Source organism: Podarcis melisellensis (genome assembly GCF_964234715.1).
Source record: "Podarcis melisellensis genome assembly, chromosome: 2".
Taxonomy (NCBI): domain Eukaryota; kingdom Metazoa; phylum Chordata; class Lepidosauria; order Squamata; family Lacertidae; genus Podarcis; species Podarcis melisellensis.
The window spans coordinates 13300025-13315868 of record NC_138529.1 but is presented as its reverse complement, the minus strand read 5'-3'; the positions used below and the strand labels follow the sequence as shown (position 1 = coordinate 13315868).

Sequence of the window (15844 nt, the reverse complement as noted above, 5' to 3'; positions counted from 1 at the left end):
AACTGTCTGTCCTTGTAAGAATGGAGAGAGGAATTATTTGTCTGAAATATAAATGGTGCGATAAAGAGAGAACAAAAGTCCAACCAGATAAGACAGGGCAAAGACTGTTGTAGGTTTTTTAAAAAATCTACTTTGATGCATAATTCTAACCTAGAGTTGCTTTATGACATACAGTGACAGAGAATAGAAGCTGGACAAACCTGGCTTGGGAATTCAGCATCTCTGGATGTTTTGGGTCAATTTGAGAATACTGGCCAGGTTCTCAGTTGAAAATACGTACCTGATAGTTGGGAAACCATGTCTTTTGCTATAATACAAGCTGTGCCATGTTCATTTTGAGCTTGAAATTTGTGTGTATTGATCATTATGATATATGTAGCTTAACCAGAGTTAACATTTACTAACCCTGGAGTATTAGTTTTGGTCAGACAAAAAAATCATAAATCATTTGACCTGAGAAACAGCAACGGTGCTGTTCCTTGTTAAAAATAAATAAATCCATTAATGATTTCCATGTACAGAAAGTTTTCTGTTTATACAGTGGTTGATATCTGGAAGGCTTCCAGAGCTAAATAAAAATATGGTAAAAGGTTAGTCCCCAATTTCAGTAGCAAAAAACAGAAAAAGTTTTCAAGAAGTGAGAAATAGACACACACACACACACCACATTACTGATCTTTCTCTGTTTTGTATGCAGATTTATATATTTCTGTGTTGTTCATGTTCTCTATAATGAGAAAGGACCAATTGCAGGGGTGGGGAACCTCCAGCCCATGGGCCAGTGTTGGTTTACCAGGTGGTCCAATTTGGCCTGTGAGGCCATTTCCCCAAACTTCAACTGGCTGGTGTTATCTGATGGGTGGGGAAGGGAGATTTCATGTTGCCTGGTGTTTCTTTGCTAGCCGCATTAAATGTGCATTAAATGTCATAATGACACCAGATGCTTAGCAGGTGGATGACTGTGCCCATCTGTCTTAAGTTGACCTGTAGGGTAAGGGAAGAGAAAATCTGGCATGCTGGGGCCAAAATATGCCCCACTCTTGCCCTGTTGCAAGAAGGCAGCATTGTTTTTATGGCATCTGTCAACTGGGTGAGGTGATCTGTTTGCCTGGATTGCTGTCTGGAGAATACAGTGGTCCCTGATAATACAAAAGCTGGTCATCCTTGGTTCTGAACTTATGGTCTTGTCTCATAAAGCTAATGTAAGATTTAATCCATCAAGTAATGTGTTTTGAGAAGTTCCACTTTCTCTGATTGTTGTTTTTGGGGTCCTAGTTTTATAACCACATAGGATAGTAAGTGATAGAAAAAGTAGCTGAAATGATTAATACCATAGGTGTTGTGTTGGCTGAGTTTTTAGATGTGTGATGTTTGACTAAAGTGGCTGTCTCTCGGGGATAAGATCAAAGGAGGGAACTATCCAAAGAAATTGGAGGGCTTCATACAAGGAAGAGCTCGTGTTTTTGAGCTTTCCATACTTGTTTTCTTTGACTTGCATATGAACTCAAATTTAACACTTTTTGAGCGACTGTAAACCCATTGACTTAATACATGATTATAAGAGTTCATGACTTCAGTTGTTTATTTGCAGTGTTGTTCAAACCAGTAGCATACTGCCTGTTTCAGCAAACACTGAAACTTGTTGATATCACAAATGAGCACAGGCAGGTAGGAGAGGGGCTAGATGCAAATGCTTTGCATGCAGATGGTCCCAGATGGTTCCAGGTTCAACCCCCATAAATTCCAGTTTAAAATACATCAGGTAGCAGGTGCTGGGAAAGACTCCATGCCTGAGGTCCCGGAGAGCCTGGTGTGCATCAGAATAGTCGAAAACCCCTCTGACCTGGTATAAGCAGTTTCTTAGGTTCCTATCTACAAAACATTCAAATTTAACCAGTGCTTAAACTCATCATGCAGTGTACATTCCTTGACCTTCTTTGAACAAGTTCTGAATCTAGAACTAAAACAACAGCAAAAGAAACCACTGCTGTCATTCTCTGCTCTTAGATAGGCTTTCATTAGTATTTGTCTGAATTTACTGTGATGTTGCTGCTGTTTTTAAAGCCAGTTTGCACTCTGCTTTTCTTTGAATTTTAGTGCAGCTTTGGTGTTGCCTGCTTGATATCAGCTGTGAAGCTTTCATAGGGAATTCTCAAGCTCCTTATTAGCTTAGGAGAGGGGTGGGAAACCTGTGGCCTTCCAAATGTTGTTGTTGGACACTAACAGTAATATCAGCCCCAGCCAGCATTGGCTCCAACCAGCATAGCCTATGGTCCAGTGAGGGTGATGAACATCCAGGAGTGCAGTTTTTATCCTTGGCTTCCTTCTCTTTGCCAGATTGCTATCCATCACCTGAGTCTGGGTGCTCAGTGCCCGTTGTTGGGTTGCGATTCTGTATACAGTGGCTATCAGGATTCCTTTGTGACTACGTAAGCCATTGCACTTAAGATGAAAGCATGGATGGATACCTTGCTTTTAAGCGAGTGCCCTGAAGGTAAAAGGGCTGATGGGCGCAGCCCACTAACCTTCCGCAAATTTGAGCTAATAAGTTGGAAGCCCTCGGCCTTGTGAGGTTTAGAGCAGCTGGCTCCCTTTGTCTCCCTCCCCTGTCTCCATCCCTAGGGTAAGTGTGACTGGTGCCAGTGCCCTTCTTCCCCAGCCAACACTGTCAATGTTGTCAGACGCTACCATTGTTCTGGTGCATGCACACCTTAATCTGTAGCTGCACATGAGGATCTTTTGATCAGGGTTTTTGTGTTCCAGTGATATCCCACAGAAATGAGAGAATGCACTATTTAGATGAACGAATACATAGTACCCTTCATAAGCCTCTAATGGTAAGCGTAATACAGAAACCCTAATGAAATAAATGCCTAATCTTTATTTCTTTATTCTAGAGCTTTCCCGCCTTGAATAACAACACTAGCTCAGATTGGAAGCTGCCAAGAGGCTCACTGCATCTCTTCTCCAAAAAATTTCAAATGGACATAGGTAAGAAGCTTGTTGGTTATGTTCTTTTTTATTATTCCAGTAGACTTATACAGTATTGTTGTAGTTTCTAAAACACTTCTAGGTTTCCCTACCAAAGGTCTTCTTTCTTTAACATGGCAGTCTCGATTTTTTTGTTCTGCTTTGGGCTTTTTCATACAACTCTGTAAAAGAATTGTGTAAAATTGTGTAATCCATGTAATGTTCCTTAATCTAGGCAGAGGAATACGAAGGAATGCTTGTGTGATTTGGCTGTAGCCTTTTTAGTATTGATGGATCAAAGTGATATTTAGGGCATGTGTTCTTTGGCTTCAAACTGGAATAAGAAAATGAATGTCTTATAAACAGATAGGTTGTATTTTTTTGAATAACATGTTTGTGTTTTATTCATCTATGTGCCTTTCCACTGATTGTCTCTGAGGCAGCTCACATAAGGACAATTCATAAGCATCAAATGCTCTCTGTCTTATATCCCTTTGAGATGGTTTACTAGTTAGCTCTCATGGTTTGTGTTCAGTATTTATTTTTCAATTTTACATAAGCAACTCATGGATCTGGGAATTAAAATAAAGCACTTCCCATTGCCCCTTAGCAGTCAGCTGTAAGGCCCAAGGATTTATAAGTTTTCTGTCACAATTTTATTCCACCCTTCTTTCAAGGAACTGTCAAGGATATGGGATTATTTGGTTGTTTTCAGGTTAAGTGGAGACATATAGGATTCATTACTGAGTGAGAATTGAATTTGGGATTCCTATTTTCAAACCCATTGCTTTTATCAATGTGACATCAGTTGAGGCTGTGACATACAAGTCTCTTGTGCCTAGAAACCAGGCAAGCCTCCCTGGAGGGAAAATCCACATCTGTGACACCACAACCCCCAAAAAGCCCTCTCTTGGCTCAGTACCTGCCTCATCTCATCTGATAGGGGTTTCTGGGAGAGGGCCTCAGATAGGTTGATGTGGGTGAAAACAGTCCCTTGACAGTATTTGGATCCCAAACTGTGTAGGGCTTTAAAGGCTGGCACAAACACTTTGACGGGTGCTCAGAAATGGGTTGGATGCCAGTGAAGCTTTATTTTGGTTATATAACTTCCCAATGATTAAAGTCTATTGGGTGCATTCTGAACTACCGTATTTTTCCGTGTATAAGACTAGGTTTCCCCCCTAAAAAATAATGTCAAAAATTAGGGGGTGTCTTATACACGGATACATCTCCCCTCATTTTCTTAAATCTGAGTCTCCCAAAATAGGGGGTGTCTAATACATGGGGGCATCTTATAGACGAAAAAATATGGTAACTTAAGCTTTTGAGCAGCCTTCAAGCGTAGGCATACATACAATGCATTGCAGCCGACTGTTCTGTTAATTATTGGTGAATAATAATAATAATAATAATTTATTATTTATACCCCGCCCATCTGGCTGAGTTTCCCCAGCCACTCTGGGCGGCTCCCAATCAAGTGTTAAAAACAGTACAGCGTTACATATTAAAAACTTCCCGGAACAGGGCTGCCTTAAGATGTCTTCTGAATGTCAGGTAATTGTTTATCTCTTTGACATCTGATGGGAGGGTGTTCCACAGGGCGGGCGCCACTACCGAGAAAGCCCTCTGTCTGGTTCCCTGTAGCCTCACTTCTCGCAATGAGGGAACCACCAGAAGGCCCTCGGCGCTGGATCTCAGTGTCTGGGCTGAACGATGGGGGTGGAGACGCTCCTTCAGGATATGAACACCTGTGTCCAGCCATCTCGGTGGAGGAGGGATGACAGCTGGCATATCAGGCTGAACTGGTGAAAAGGTGCTTTGCGCCATTGATGTCATTTGTGTTTCTGGCAGCAAATCTAGATTAAGGAGTAACTTCAAACTGAGGAGCTGATGCTTTTGGTTTGGGGGTTACAGTTACATTCAGAACAGTTTGGACACCATCTTCCTTATAGAACTCATAATTACAAATTTCACTGGGCAGTTTGCACCACTGTCTTAGTTGTCCTATTAATAATTGTGTAGGTCTGTTGGCTGTCACAAAAACAGCAGCACCCTCAAGTTATTCCATGTGCAGAATCTTCACATTCTAAACATTTTATTGGTATGTTTCTGCACCTTATCTATCTGCTGGCTAGTATTGCTCCTTTCCTGGCACTCATTCATCCTGGGACTATAAATGCACAAACCTTTTTTATCTGTTAAGAACTAAAAATAGCATACTTGTAGTTTGGACTGTAATTATTCTTTTTTCAATTGCTCACATGGGATAAGATTTATTTTTATAGTATATAATCTGTCTTCCTTTAATTTTTTTTTTAAAAGTTCACAATGTTGCACTCATTTCACTGTTGGTAGTAGAATACAATCACTGAATAGGCCTTGAACCCAAATCATTTTTTTGCTGTGTGTAACATAGCCTTGGACAAAGGACTTCATGTGTCTCTTTGGGACCCCCCCCCCTCCCCTGCCCCATGCTTATGTGTCAGTCTTGGGAGTTTCTAGTTATATAACAGTAATTCTCAGTGTTCGGATTGTTTGTCAGTGAGTCCTTGGATGCTAACAAATACTAGCAAACTTTTCACTTGTCTTTCCCACAACTGCAAAAGCTTATTTTAGTACCTGCTATCTTTCCTTCCCCAAAGTTACACATGGGTACAGTGGTACCTCGGGTTAAGAACTTAATTCATTCCAGAGGTCCGTTCTTGACCTGAAACTGTTCTTAACCTGAAGCACCACTTTAGCTAATGGGGCCTCCTGCTGCCGCTGCGCCACCCCTGCACGATTTCAGTTCTTATCCTGAAGCAAAGTTCTTAACCCAAGGTAATATTTCTGGGTTAGCCGAGTCTAACCTGAAGCGTATGTAACCTGAAGTGTATGCAACCCGAGGTACCACTGTAATGGATTTCATTTGCTTTTAAAGGGGCAGGCAAATTTTCTCCAGATTGTGTTATCAGAAGAGGCAATGAAGGGGCACACAGGTTGCAAATAATGGCTTTTGGGTTTGAATGTCACCCACCCCTTTTAGGTACAGGTTTTATAGCTGATAATACAGAAAAAAATATTATTACGTAAATAAACTTTAACATTATTTTTCAAAGAGGAAAGTGAAAAAGCATGCTAATAGAAGCTGTCAGAGCAATCCCATACAAACCTGAATAAAAAAATTGTGCTGGCATTGCAAGCTGCTTTACAAAAGACACAGTGCACAAAAGTCATAAACTTGCATGTGTAATTTTTTGGGGGATGTGTGTGTGAATACTATACTAGAATTTACGTTTCACGCAAGGCAAGTTTGTCAAATTCCCACCCAAATTCTGCTGCAAAATCAATTTCTCTTCAAATATCCTGTTCATCATCCTCTGCTCCCCCCCCCCACTGAATTAAAAATGAACAGGGTTCACATCACAGTACCCTTCAGGTGGGGAGAGGGTGGGGGATCCTTGCTATGAGATGAGATGGCCAGCAGGTGGTGTGTCTTTGTTTTTACTTGCTTAAACCAATAAGCATTTGGCAGCCTTAGGGTTGAGGCCATGGTTCAGGGCATGTAAGAGTCCTCCTAGACTTGCATAGTTACCCTTAGCTGCTGGTATCCAGTAGCATGCTGCCTGCAAGTCCATGCAGGCATCAGTCATCATTAGTAGCCCTCTTCCATGAATTTTGCTCTTTTAAAGATATCTACATTAGTGGCTTTCACTCTGCGCATTGTGTTGTTCCTTGAGTGATTATCAATAGTCTGTTTGCATGAAAAGCCAACTATATGGCCCCTTAAGATTTTCTGGGCATTCTTTCAGATTTCTGTGCACCACTGTCAGATCTTATGTGCAGTCTACCTTGAGATGAAAATATGTTTGAAGAAATATGAGGCTAAGGCCCAAACTACATGTTACATATAGTTGTGTGTAAGTTAAAAATAATAACTAATAGCAGTAATGGAAAACAGCTGAAGGGGAAAGAGTGGAGAATGCAGCCGAAGCAGAAAGAGTTAACTTAGTTAAGTACACCCTCATACTTGCTGGTACTCTGCTCAAGATTGCAGCTTCCAGCAGCCACTTTTGGTTTAAAAAAAAATAACAAGGAGGGGAGGAACTGTGTTCATTTTAAACTCCACCACCACACTTTCCAATAAACCTTTGCAGTAGCAGATAGGATAATTGAGCAGTTTAGACCCCAGTGTGTTTCATATAGCAAACAAGCATAGCGCCAAGAAAATACATGCAAAGCCAAATAGCTTAAGCTGACTTGTGCAATGAGCCAAACCACATGCTACAGGGGAAAGCAAAAAGAAAAGCAAAATCCCTTCAAGGTCCCTAACCTATCTGACCTTGGGGAAAGTAAGTCTTTCTTGATTGGATATGGCAGTCATTCAGACCCCAGAGGAAGGAAGGAAAAAACATTTAAAACTCACGTAAAGGGGAAACTCCAGTGTTCCGCAACTAAGGCCATATCCTGTAAGGCTATTGATCAGAAGTAATCAGCCGTGTATGATCATGGCCAGATGAGCCGAAAGAATATGCAGATATACACTTGACAATCTATTGGAGCCTGGTGGTGGTGGTTGTTACTTTTTATGTTTTTGAGTTTCTCAGGATTTGAACAGGAATCTCTAGTCCTGTAATGCCTGTTCACAGCTTGGGAACTTTGGAGAGTTTTAGTAGTGAAGATGTAGCCCATTGAGTCTCTTAGCTTGATACTATTTGCATTACTGAAGCTAAAGATGAGAAGATGAATAAGTAAACTAACTTCTCATGTTGGCAAGTGATTAAGCATAAAAAGGAAAACAAATTATATTGCAAAATGAACTTGTTCAAACTGGTTTTAGCGTGGCGTGCAATTTTCAGTGAGTGACTAATGCATTTTGTAAGGATTTGTTCAATGCTTTCTTTTGCAAAATGTTGACAGCTGATATGAAGCTAAATAGGTGTTTGTAGTACATCTATACTGGATCAGGCACACAGGAGGGTTGGTGGGTTCTAGCCATTGTATTGTGAGAGCTGCAATACAGTGCACACTTACCTGAAAGTAAACCCCACTGAACTCTGTGGAATTTAATTCTGAGTAAACACAGTTGGGATCTGCACACTTTTTGAAGGGTGGGTTGGCAAAAGCATATAGAAACTCGTTATGGTGAATGAAGTCACATGCTTTTCAGGCATTAGGGCTGAAAGGACTTCCTTACTGTGTTTGGAAGTTATGTATGTGTGTATAATATACTTTTTCAGAGCTTTTTCAGAATTCTGGTCAACTTACCACTCACACACTGCAAAATATGCAGGTGCTATGGGTGCATTTATTCATGAAGAGTGACAGCCCTCTTCTTACTGAGTGGAGGAATAAAACTCCTGGGATTCTTTTCTCCTTGGAAGGCATTGAGTATAATATAATCAGTTTAACTTCCTCAGAGTTATCGGTACTGCTAGAAAAGGAGCTTGCAATTGGAAGCTGGTGCATTCTGGCTGTGCCTGTGAGTCATGTGACTGCAGGGTCTAAATTGTCTGTTCACTAGTTGGATCAACCAGTCACTCGCTGAAGGCACAGACCCTGGGAGCTAGGATCTCCTCTAGCCTAGGTGCTGTGAGCAAACAAGTACTACAGGTAAATATTCTGTATCATTTTTGCCTTGCTGATTTAATATTTAGATTAGTTTCCTGCCTTTCTAAATGCTTTAAAGTTTAGCAAAAACTCGGCTGACTTTTCTTGTTAGTGTGCTCAGGTTTTTGGTCTCTGGCAAAAAGCAGTAATCCTTACAAGACATTTTTAAAAGTAAAGCATCACTAATCATTTGTAATGTAATAGCTTTAGCAATTAATTTCACCCTTTCTCTCTATATGGATGTTAATTAACTTGTCTTTTTGAAAATCTTTGATATAATAATTAGGTATAAACCCTTCTCTTTTTTTAAAAAAGGAAAAAAACCCTGCTTCTTTTGATCAGGCAGGACAACTTGTTTCAGTAAAATGAACTGTAGGATGATAAATCTCTTGTCAGCAAAGATGTGCAGTATCCTGAGAGCTGTTATACAGCACAAAGTTTTTAACACTTTAGTTAGCTTATTATGGTCTTTTCTGAGTTGATTTTCTAGGGGAAAGTAAACCTTTTGTGTAGTTAAATTAAGAAGTCAGCTCTTTACTACCAATTTGAATTAATTTTTAAGGTTTTTCGAAGCAAGAAAATGTTACTTGCATGTCATGCCAGATCCAGCTTATGTGACCCCAGTATGAGGGGGAATGCTGAAAGTGAGCTGACACTCTTCTAAGAAATTCCCAACAGATGTGAAGCACTTGCCTTTATAAGTAGGTCAGAAATCTTATGCATGCGTTTTGGGAGAGTGGCTGAATTTTGCAGGTTCTGAGCCAACAGTATACAGAATTACACGTGTCTTCAGCTGTGAGTGTTCTGCTGGCTTCAGTGAGGATTCCCCCCCCCTTTCCCCAAATATTGTCCATTAGAGGGCAAGGCTTTTGGATGTAGATAAAAGCACTGTTTTAACGCTTCTAAAAGAGTGTTTCTCACACACATAATTCAACAGAACTTACTAATGGGAAACTTGTATATTGGAATAGGCAAATCAGATTTTATTATGACAATTTCAGTATTTATGCATTGTTAAAACTGATCTGTGCGCAATAATTTGATTTAAAGCTTGTAATGATGGCTTTTTTGCAGGAAGTTTGGAGTGATGTGCATAGTCTAACCAGAAAGCTGTAGATGATACATGTGAATGATAAAATGTTTTGAATAAAGAAAGTAATTCCATCTCAAAACTGGGATAACTCAGTTGGTTGAGATTAAGACTCTTAATCTCAGGGTTGCAGGTCTGAGCCCCACATTGGGCAAAATATTCCTGCATTTCAGAGGGTTGGACTAGATGGCCCTCCTGGTTCCTTCCAACGCAATGACAACATCCATCCATGACTGTCCCTGTAGTATTCTATATTGCACTTTAGAGATTGACTTTAAGTCTGAAATAGTATTGAGCACAACTAGCAAAGCTACCGTATTTTTTGCTCTATAAGACGCACCAGACCACAAGACGCACCTAGTTTTTGGAGGAGGAAAACAAGAAAAAAAATATTCTCAATCTCAGAAGCCAGAACAGCAAGAGGGATAGCTGCGCAGTGAAAGCAGCAATCCCTCTTGCTGTTCTGGCTTCTGGGATAGCTGCGCAGCCTGCATTCACTCCATAAGACGCACACACATTTCCCCTTACTTTTTAGGAGGGAAAAGGTGAGTCTTATAGAGCAAAAAATACGGTATATGTTCATAGGCATAATTACGGTAAAGTGTGCTGCTGGACAAGAGGAGAGCTGGAGATTTGGTTTATATGGGCACCAGTTGGATTTGTTATACAGTTCCTAGATTTCCAGTGCACTTTATAAATAGTAATTACTATTTATTACTATTTATTTTTTATTAATGCTGCTGTACACAATGCCAGCCACAAATCTGGCTTTGTATAGGACTAATCCCTCTCCTAGAGGACTTGCAATCTAAAGGCCTTTTCACACATGATGACTTTTCTATGCATATATCATGTTAGCATTGTGGGATGGGAACATGTATGCGTGACAAATACATGTATACCTGTTTTGCTCTAAAAGGGGGGGGGGACAGTTTTTGATTGAATTTTCCAAGGATTGCTGAGAGAGTTAATCAGCAGCAGACAGCTTAGAGTGTGAGGTGCTGTCATGATTCAGGAAAAAATGTGATATGTGTGTGTGCATGGAGTGGTATGAATAATGTGATTGCATTGGTGGCTTGGATAGAACAGAAGAGGCTGTTCCAGGTGTAGCAAGAATAACAACGGAAGATACGAAGGTGAAAATTAGAGTAGTCAATTCAGGTGGCTATTGGGTAAGGGGCTGAGAGCCTTGAATGTTAGATACAACACACAAAAACAGACAGACAACAACCTTTCAACTTGAAGCAGATGCAGAAAGTAAAGGGTGTCATTCAACAAATAAGGGATACCATGAAAGCAGTAAGAGACAAAAATAGAAGTATCCTTCCCCTCCCTTGGATAGTAGGCCAGGTTGTTAACAAATCCTTTCTAGTGGCTCAAATCCTCTGGGAGTTCCCACTACTCAGGGAAAGGAACCCTGTCTCCATGCCCTGCAGGACACTGTGCTTACCCAGCCAAGATTTACATGTGTAACTGACTTGCCTAAGTCATACACTTTAAGTGCTTGTTTGGAGACAGACAAGAGTTGAAAATCATATGATGATGGCTTTGTTTTCCATACAGTACACTACTTTTTTGTCACACTGCCATGGCTTAGTTACACAGGGTATACAGTATATGCTTTGAAATTATGCAAAACCCTGACTATCAGGGTAGAGTTGATTGGAGCAGCCTGCATTTAAACCCTATCTGAAGAGTTTGGAGATGTGACACTTTTTAAGATGAAAAGGGATGCCATGAGTTAGCTGAAACATTCCACCTCCCATAGTGTGCCCCCCTATAGCCCATCATCTCTCAAAGTCATTTTCCTTCCCAGCTGCGCTGTGATACTGGAATGCAGCCTTGCTTGGAGAAAAGTTCCTTGAAGGGATGAGCTGGGTAAGCTAAGTTATGGGACCATGGAACAGTTCAGCTTCTCTTACCTGAATATTCATTTTCCTCTTAAAGTTGGACCTTCACTACAATAGAGTGGAGAGTGTGTGTGTGTGTGTGTGTGTGCGCGCGCGCGTGTACACACACACACACACACACACACACACACACGGGGCTACTGCCTCTGCTCACCAAGCCCACCAATGAACCAACCACTCTTTCCCCACACCTGACCAAATCCCCCTCCCTTTACACCTCATCCACCCCCTCAGGTATCCCCTCATAGCTCACCCAAACCTGCTCCCCTCACAGCTTGTCTTGGAGTCACTTCAGAGAGTGATTTGGCCTGTTGGTGGTCTTGTGGACTGCAGCATGACTACAGTCTTGCAGTTTTATTAACTAGGTGTGTGTGTGTGTGTGTGTGTGAAGTCCTGAATTTAACAAATGGGTCTGCCACTGTCCATTTGAGCCTTGGAGGCAAACACAGGATACGGGTTCCACGATGAGCATTGATCTCTCTTTCAAATGGTTGAGTGCTCTCTGAAAAACTCTCTAGTCTTACATTTTCCACTGTTTAGTCAGTGGTCCCTGATGAAATGTTTCTGTGCTGTTTTCTGGCCCCTCCCCCTCAACTATTTCCCGTCCTTCACTGCCTTTTCCCATTCTGAGCATGCATGCATGCATTAAAAAAAAAAATCACAGGAGATGAACAAGATTAGATATCACAAGCCTCTAATAATCATGTTTCACAATGGGCAATATGCAGGCTTGTGCTTTTGAGGGTGGGAGGAGCAGTTTCCATTGGGAGCCTTTTTAACAATAGAGGTCTTATTCAAGGCTGATATTCAGCTATTCCAAAATTCTGTTAGAGGTCTTATGTAAAAGCTCTGTATTTATTTATTAACACACACAGCCCTGAGATAGTTTCCAAGGTAGTTCTACCACATATGTTGAAAGATCATGCAAGATGAGCTCCTGAAATTCCAGCATTCCTTCAGCATGCAGCAATAGGTGGAAATGGTCATGCTCATATCGTTTAGACTGACAGAAATGAAATGACTAGGTTGTGGTCTGATGAGAAGCAAACAGCAGTAAGGGTATGATGATAGACACCACCCACCAAAACATTTACTGTGCACATGACAAACTGCTCACCCCAAAAATGTGTTAACAAGCTTTCACACCAGTGGTGATGGTTGGAGTATAAGAAGTTGTTTTTCCTTAATGCATTTTCCTTGATAAGAGGAAATCCAGATTAAATGTAGCAAAAGAAGTATGGGCAGGCATTTTGATCGCAGCAGTGGCCTGTGGGAGGTGCAGAAAGCTTGTGTGCATGAGCAATATGCCTCTGTCTGGAAGGACCAGTTATCAAATTTCCCTAGCAGATTTCCCATCAGTTCTGTTAGAAACCCTTTCCCCAAGAATTCCTGCAGATATGGTGCTCTATAAGTGAGACAGGTGAATTTCACTTATGCATTCAGCTTCAAGGTGTGTCTCAAAATATGGATATAGCAAAATGAACAATAAGATTTCAGCAGTGGTGTCAATATTCAACCTGTGAGGAATTATATTGGTGTTGTACTCCGCTCCCAGAAACTGCTGCTTTGTTCACTATAGTATATAAGAGACTAGCAGTAAACTTGACATTATTCAAGTGCCATTATCTAAAATTAATCACCAACATCCAGCAGTTTGTTGATTTCCCCAAATCCCCCTTTCAGCCTTGATCTTTCATTCCAGCATAGCAATAAATTATTTGACTATTTTATTTAGGAATTCAAATAATCACAGCTTGTGTGTTGAGTGAAGAGGAGTGAGGGGAAACCCTCAATGCAATGTCTGTCTGCAGGTCCACTGCATGAACCAGCACGTTTAGAGACTCATCTCACCTTCATACTGTTGACTGAGAAACAGGTCAATGTGCATGCAGTAAATATAACAGCCCTCATAAACTGTGAATCTGTATTTAGAACTGTTGGAATGAATTGACGGTCTTGGCACTGCCATGCTGCATGCTCTTGCTGTCAATTTATGGAGCCTTTTCCTCGTTTTACAGGCCTTGGCATCCACTTTCTTGTTACTTTTATTTATAACAGAAGATCTTTCATGTTGTGCCTTGAGCAGGAGGGGGATAAAAGCATTGCATCATTACCTACTTTGGAAATGGCTTTTAAATATGTTTTTAATGACTTGGTTCTATCTGTACCTGTTGGTTTTACTGTGAGTGCTTCCTTTCCCTTCTAACTTGTTTGCCTAGAGATAAGCTATAATGTTTGTTGCAGCCATTTGAAACCAATCAAACTTAAATATTCTGCTGCTTTTCTGTCCCAATTGCCTGTGAAGTTTTGCTCCCCAATGGTTTTGTGTATACCTTCTGTGACACAGCTGTTCTTTTTCCTCCCAACTGTGTTTGTGTAACAAGACCACATTCTTCATCTGGATTGATTTACCAACAACTTACAACCTCTTGGTTTTGCTAGACATGAATTGAGACCAGTGGGAATGACTTGCTTTTAAACTATTTTTGTATTGTGTGCTAAAAGGTAAAAAATGCATTAAGATTTAACCAATCTTGCTAGCTCTACACCATAGCATCACTGCAGCCCAGGGGAGCTATAGGAACAACATGAACATAATAAACATAATAAACTCCTGAACCCTGGATGTCAAAGAAGATGGAAACTCTTTAAATATGAGGGGTAACTGGGAACCAAAGTCTCTGAAATAAGGAATCCATTGAGAACCACCACAGTTTTTGCTGAGAGAAGGAAGTATATTTCAAAGAGAACTAGAACTATTTTTCTTCAGATAGAATTATCTTCCAGAGAATTAGCATGCCTGTTTCTCTTGTTGCATGAAGGCTAGTGGGAAATGTTATCTGAAATAATAACATCTTATATAAGCAATATAAACTTTTCCACTCTAAGAGTGGAAAAGTACAAGATTCAAGGTTCAGTACCTAACTCTGTAGTATAAATAAAATCTGCAGATACAAATAGTCTTAGTTTTGTAGGTCCACCCCCTTCCTTTCAGCTGTACAGTGGTACCTCGGGTTACATACGCTTCAGGTTACATACGCTTCAGGTTATAGACTCCGCTAACCCAGAAATAGTGCTTCAGGTTAAGAACTTTGCTTCAGGATGAGAACAGAAATCGTGCTCCGGCGGTGCGGCAGCAGCAGGAGGCCCCATTAGGTAAAATGGTGCTTCAGGTTAAGAACAGTTTCAGGTTAAGAACAGACATCCGGAACGAATTAAGTACTTAACCCGAGGTACCACTGTACCTATTTAGCACCGATCTTCTCCCACCTTTGGCTATGCATCATCTTCAGAGAATCATATAGAATGCTTCTATGCTTCTTGAGTCTGTCCCATATACTTAGAACTAAAGAGGAGGGCTTTACTCCAGGGCATGTAGTGGGGTTCGTATATAGGCCTCAGCCCTGTCACACCTCTATTTAGAAATTAAACTCTGTCCACGTCTTTCACAGTGTTCTGAGAGTGTGGTTTTTAAATATTTTAATTTTAAAGGTAATACTTAAGGTTGTTGTCATTCTGTAGCTAAATGTTGTATAGACCTCTGTACTTGTACAGTTTCACCGCTACTGGCATTCCTTGTTACAAAGATCTCTGGGAAGGATCTAAACCAGAAACTTTGAATAACTGCTTTTCATCAAAAGAAAAAATGCCAGACTAGATGGGGAAATGGTCTGACTTAGTAGAAGCAGCATCTTGTCCCTGTAGAGAGCTGTAGATTGAAGAAGGAGGTGCACGGTTGTGAGCACTATAATGGTTTTGAGTAGCGATTGGAGATGGTTGCCACCATTTTCAGAACAATCGAAATGTGTGTAGTGGGGTAGAATTGTGAAGGGTGTTGTGAGTGGAGCATCTGTGCACATGTAGTTAGAGGCAGCTGAAAAGGTTCAGGAAAATTGAGAAAACTTGACCACTGGGGTCGCCAGAGGTGTGATTAACATGCTCTATATTAATTTGAAAATATATTTCTTACAAAGTATGTTAAAAGTTTGTGTGCATGGGGTAGTTTCAGGATGAAAAGTAGTGGGTGCAAACAAATTATTTAATGCAAATCTCTTATATGCTAGTTGGCAGCTTACAAAATGTCTAGGAATTGGTTGAGCTGAATGGGGTGAGAGGTTGACGATGTGGACTATGCTTTCTACTATATATAGCTGAATGGTAATCCCAGCTGTAGCTGGTATTTGTGGGTCTCTGCCCATCTTGGATTTGTTAAGGAGTGGAGAAGGTGTGATTGTAAGTGCCGGCTTTAATTGTGTCCTCTGTTTGCTTTGATCTGTATTAAGCT

The 15844-nt window shown here is 40.7% G+C and overlaps 1 protein-coding gene across 3 annotated transcripts in view; it reads left to right on the top strand.

Annotated features, from left to right (window-relative positions):
- VDR (vitamin D receptor) overlaps nucleotides 1-15844 on the top strand; it is a 79450-nt gene that overhangs the window by 8920 nt on the left and 54686 nt on the right. For 2 of the 3 annotated variants that reach the window (XM_081898826.1, XM_081898827.1), the window contains exon 2: nucleotides 2898-2991. In XM_081898826.1, the coding sequence (XP_081754952.1) occupies nucleotides 2982-2991 (10 nt within the window). In that variant the 5' untranslated portion in view covers nucleotides 2898-2981. Of the gene's footprint in view, nucleotides 1-2897; nucleotides 2992-8419; nucleotides 8563-15844 lie in introns of those variants that run through there. The other variant, XM_081898828.1, reaches the window with a different exon arrangement.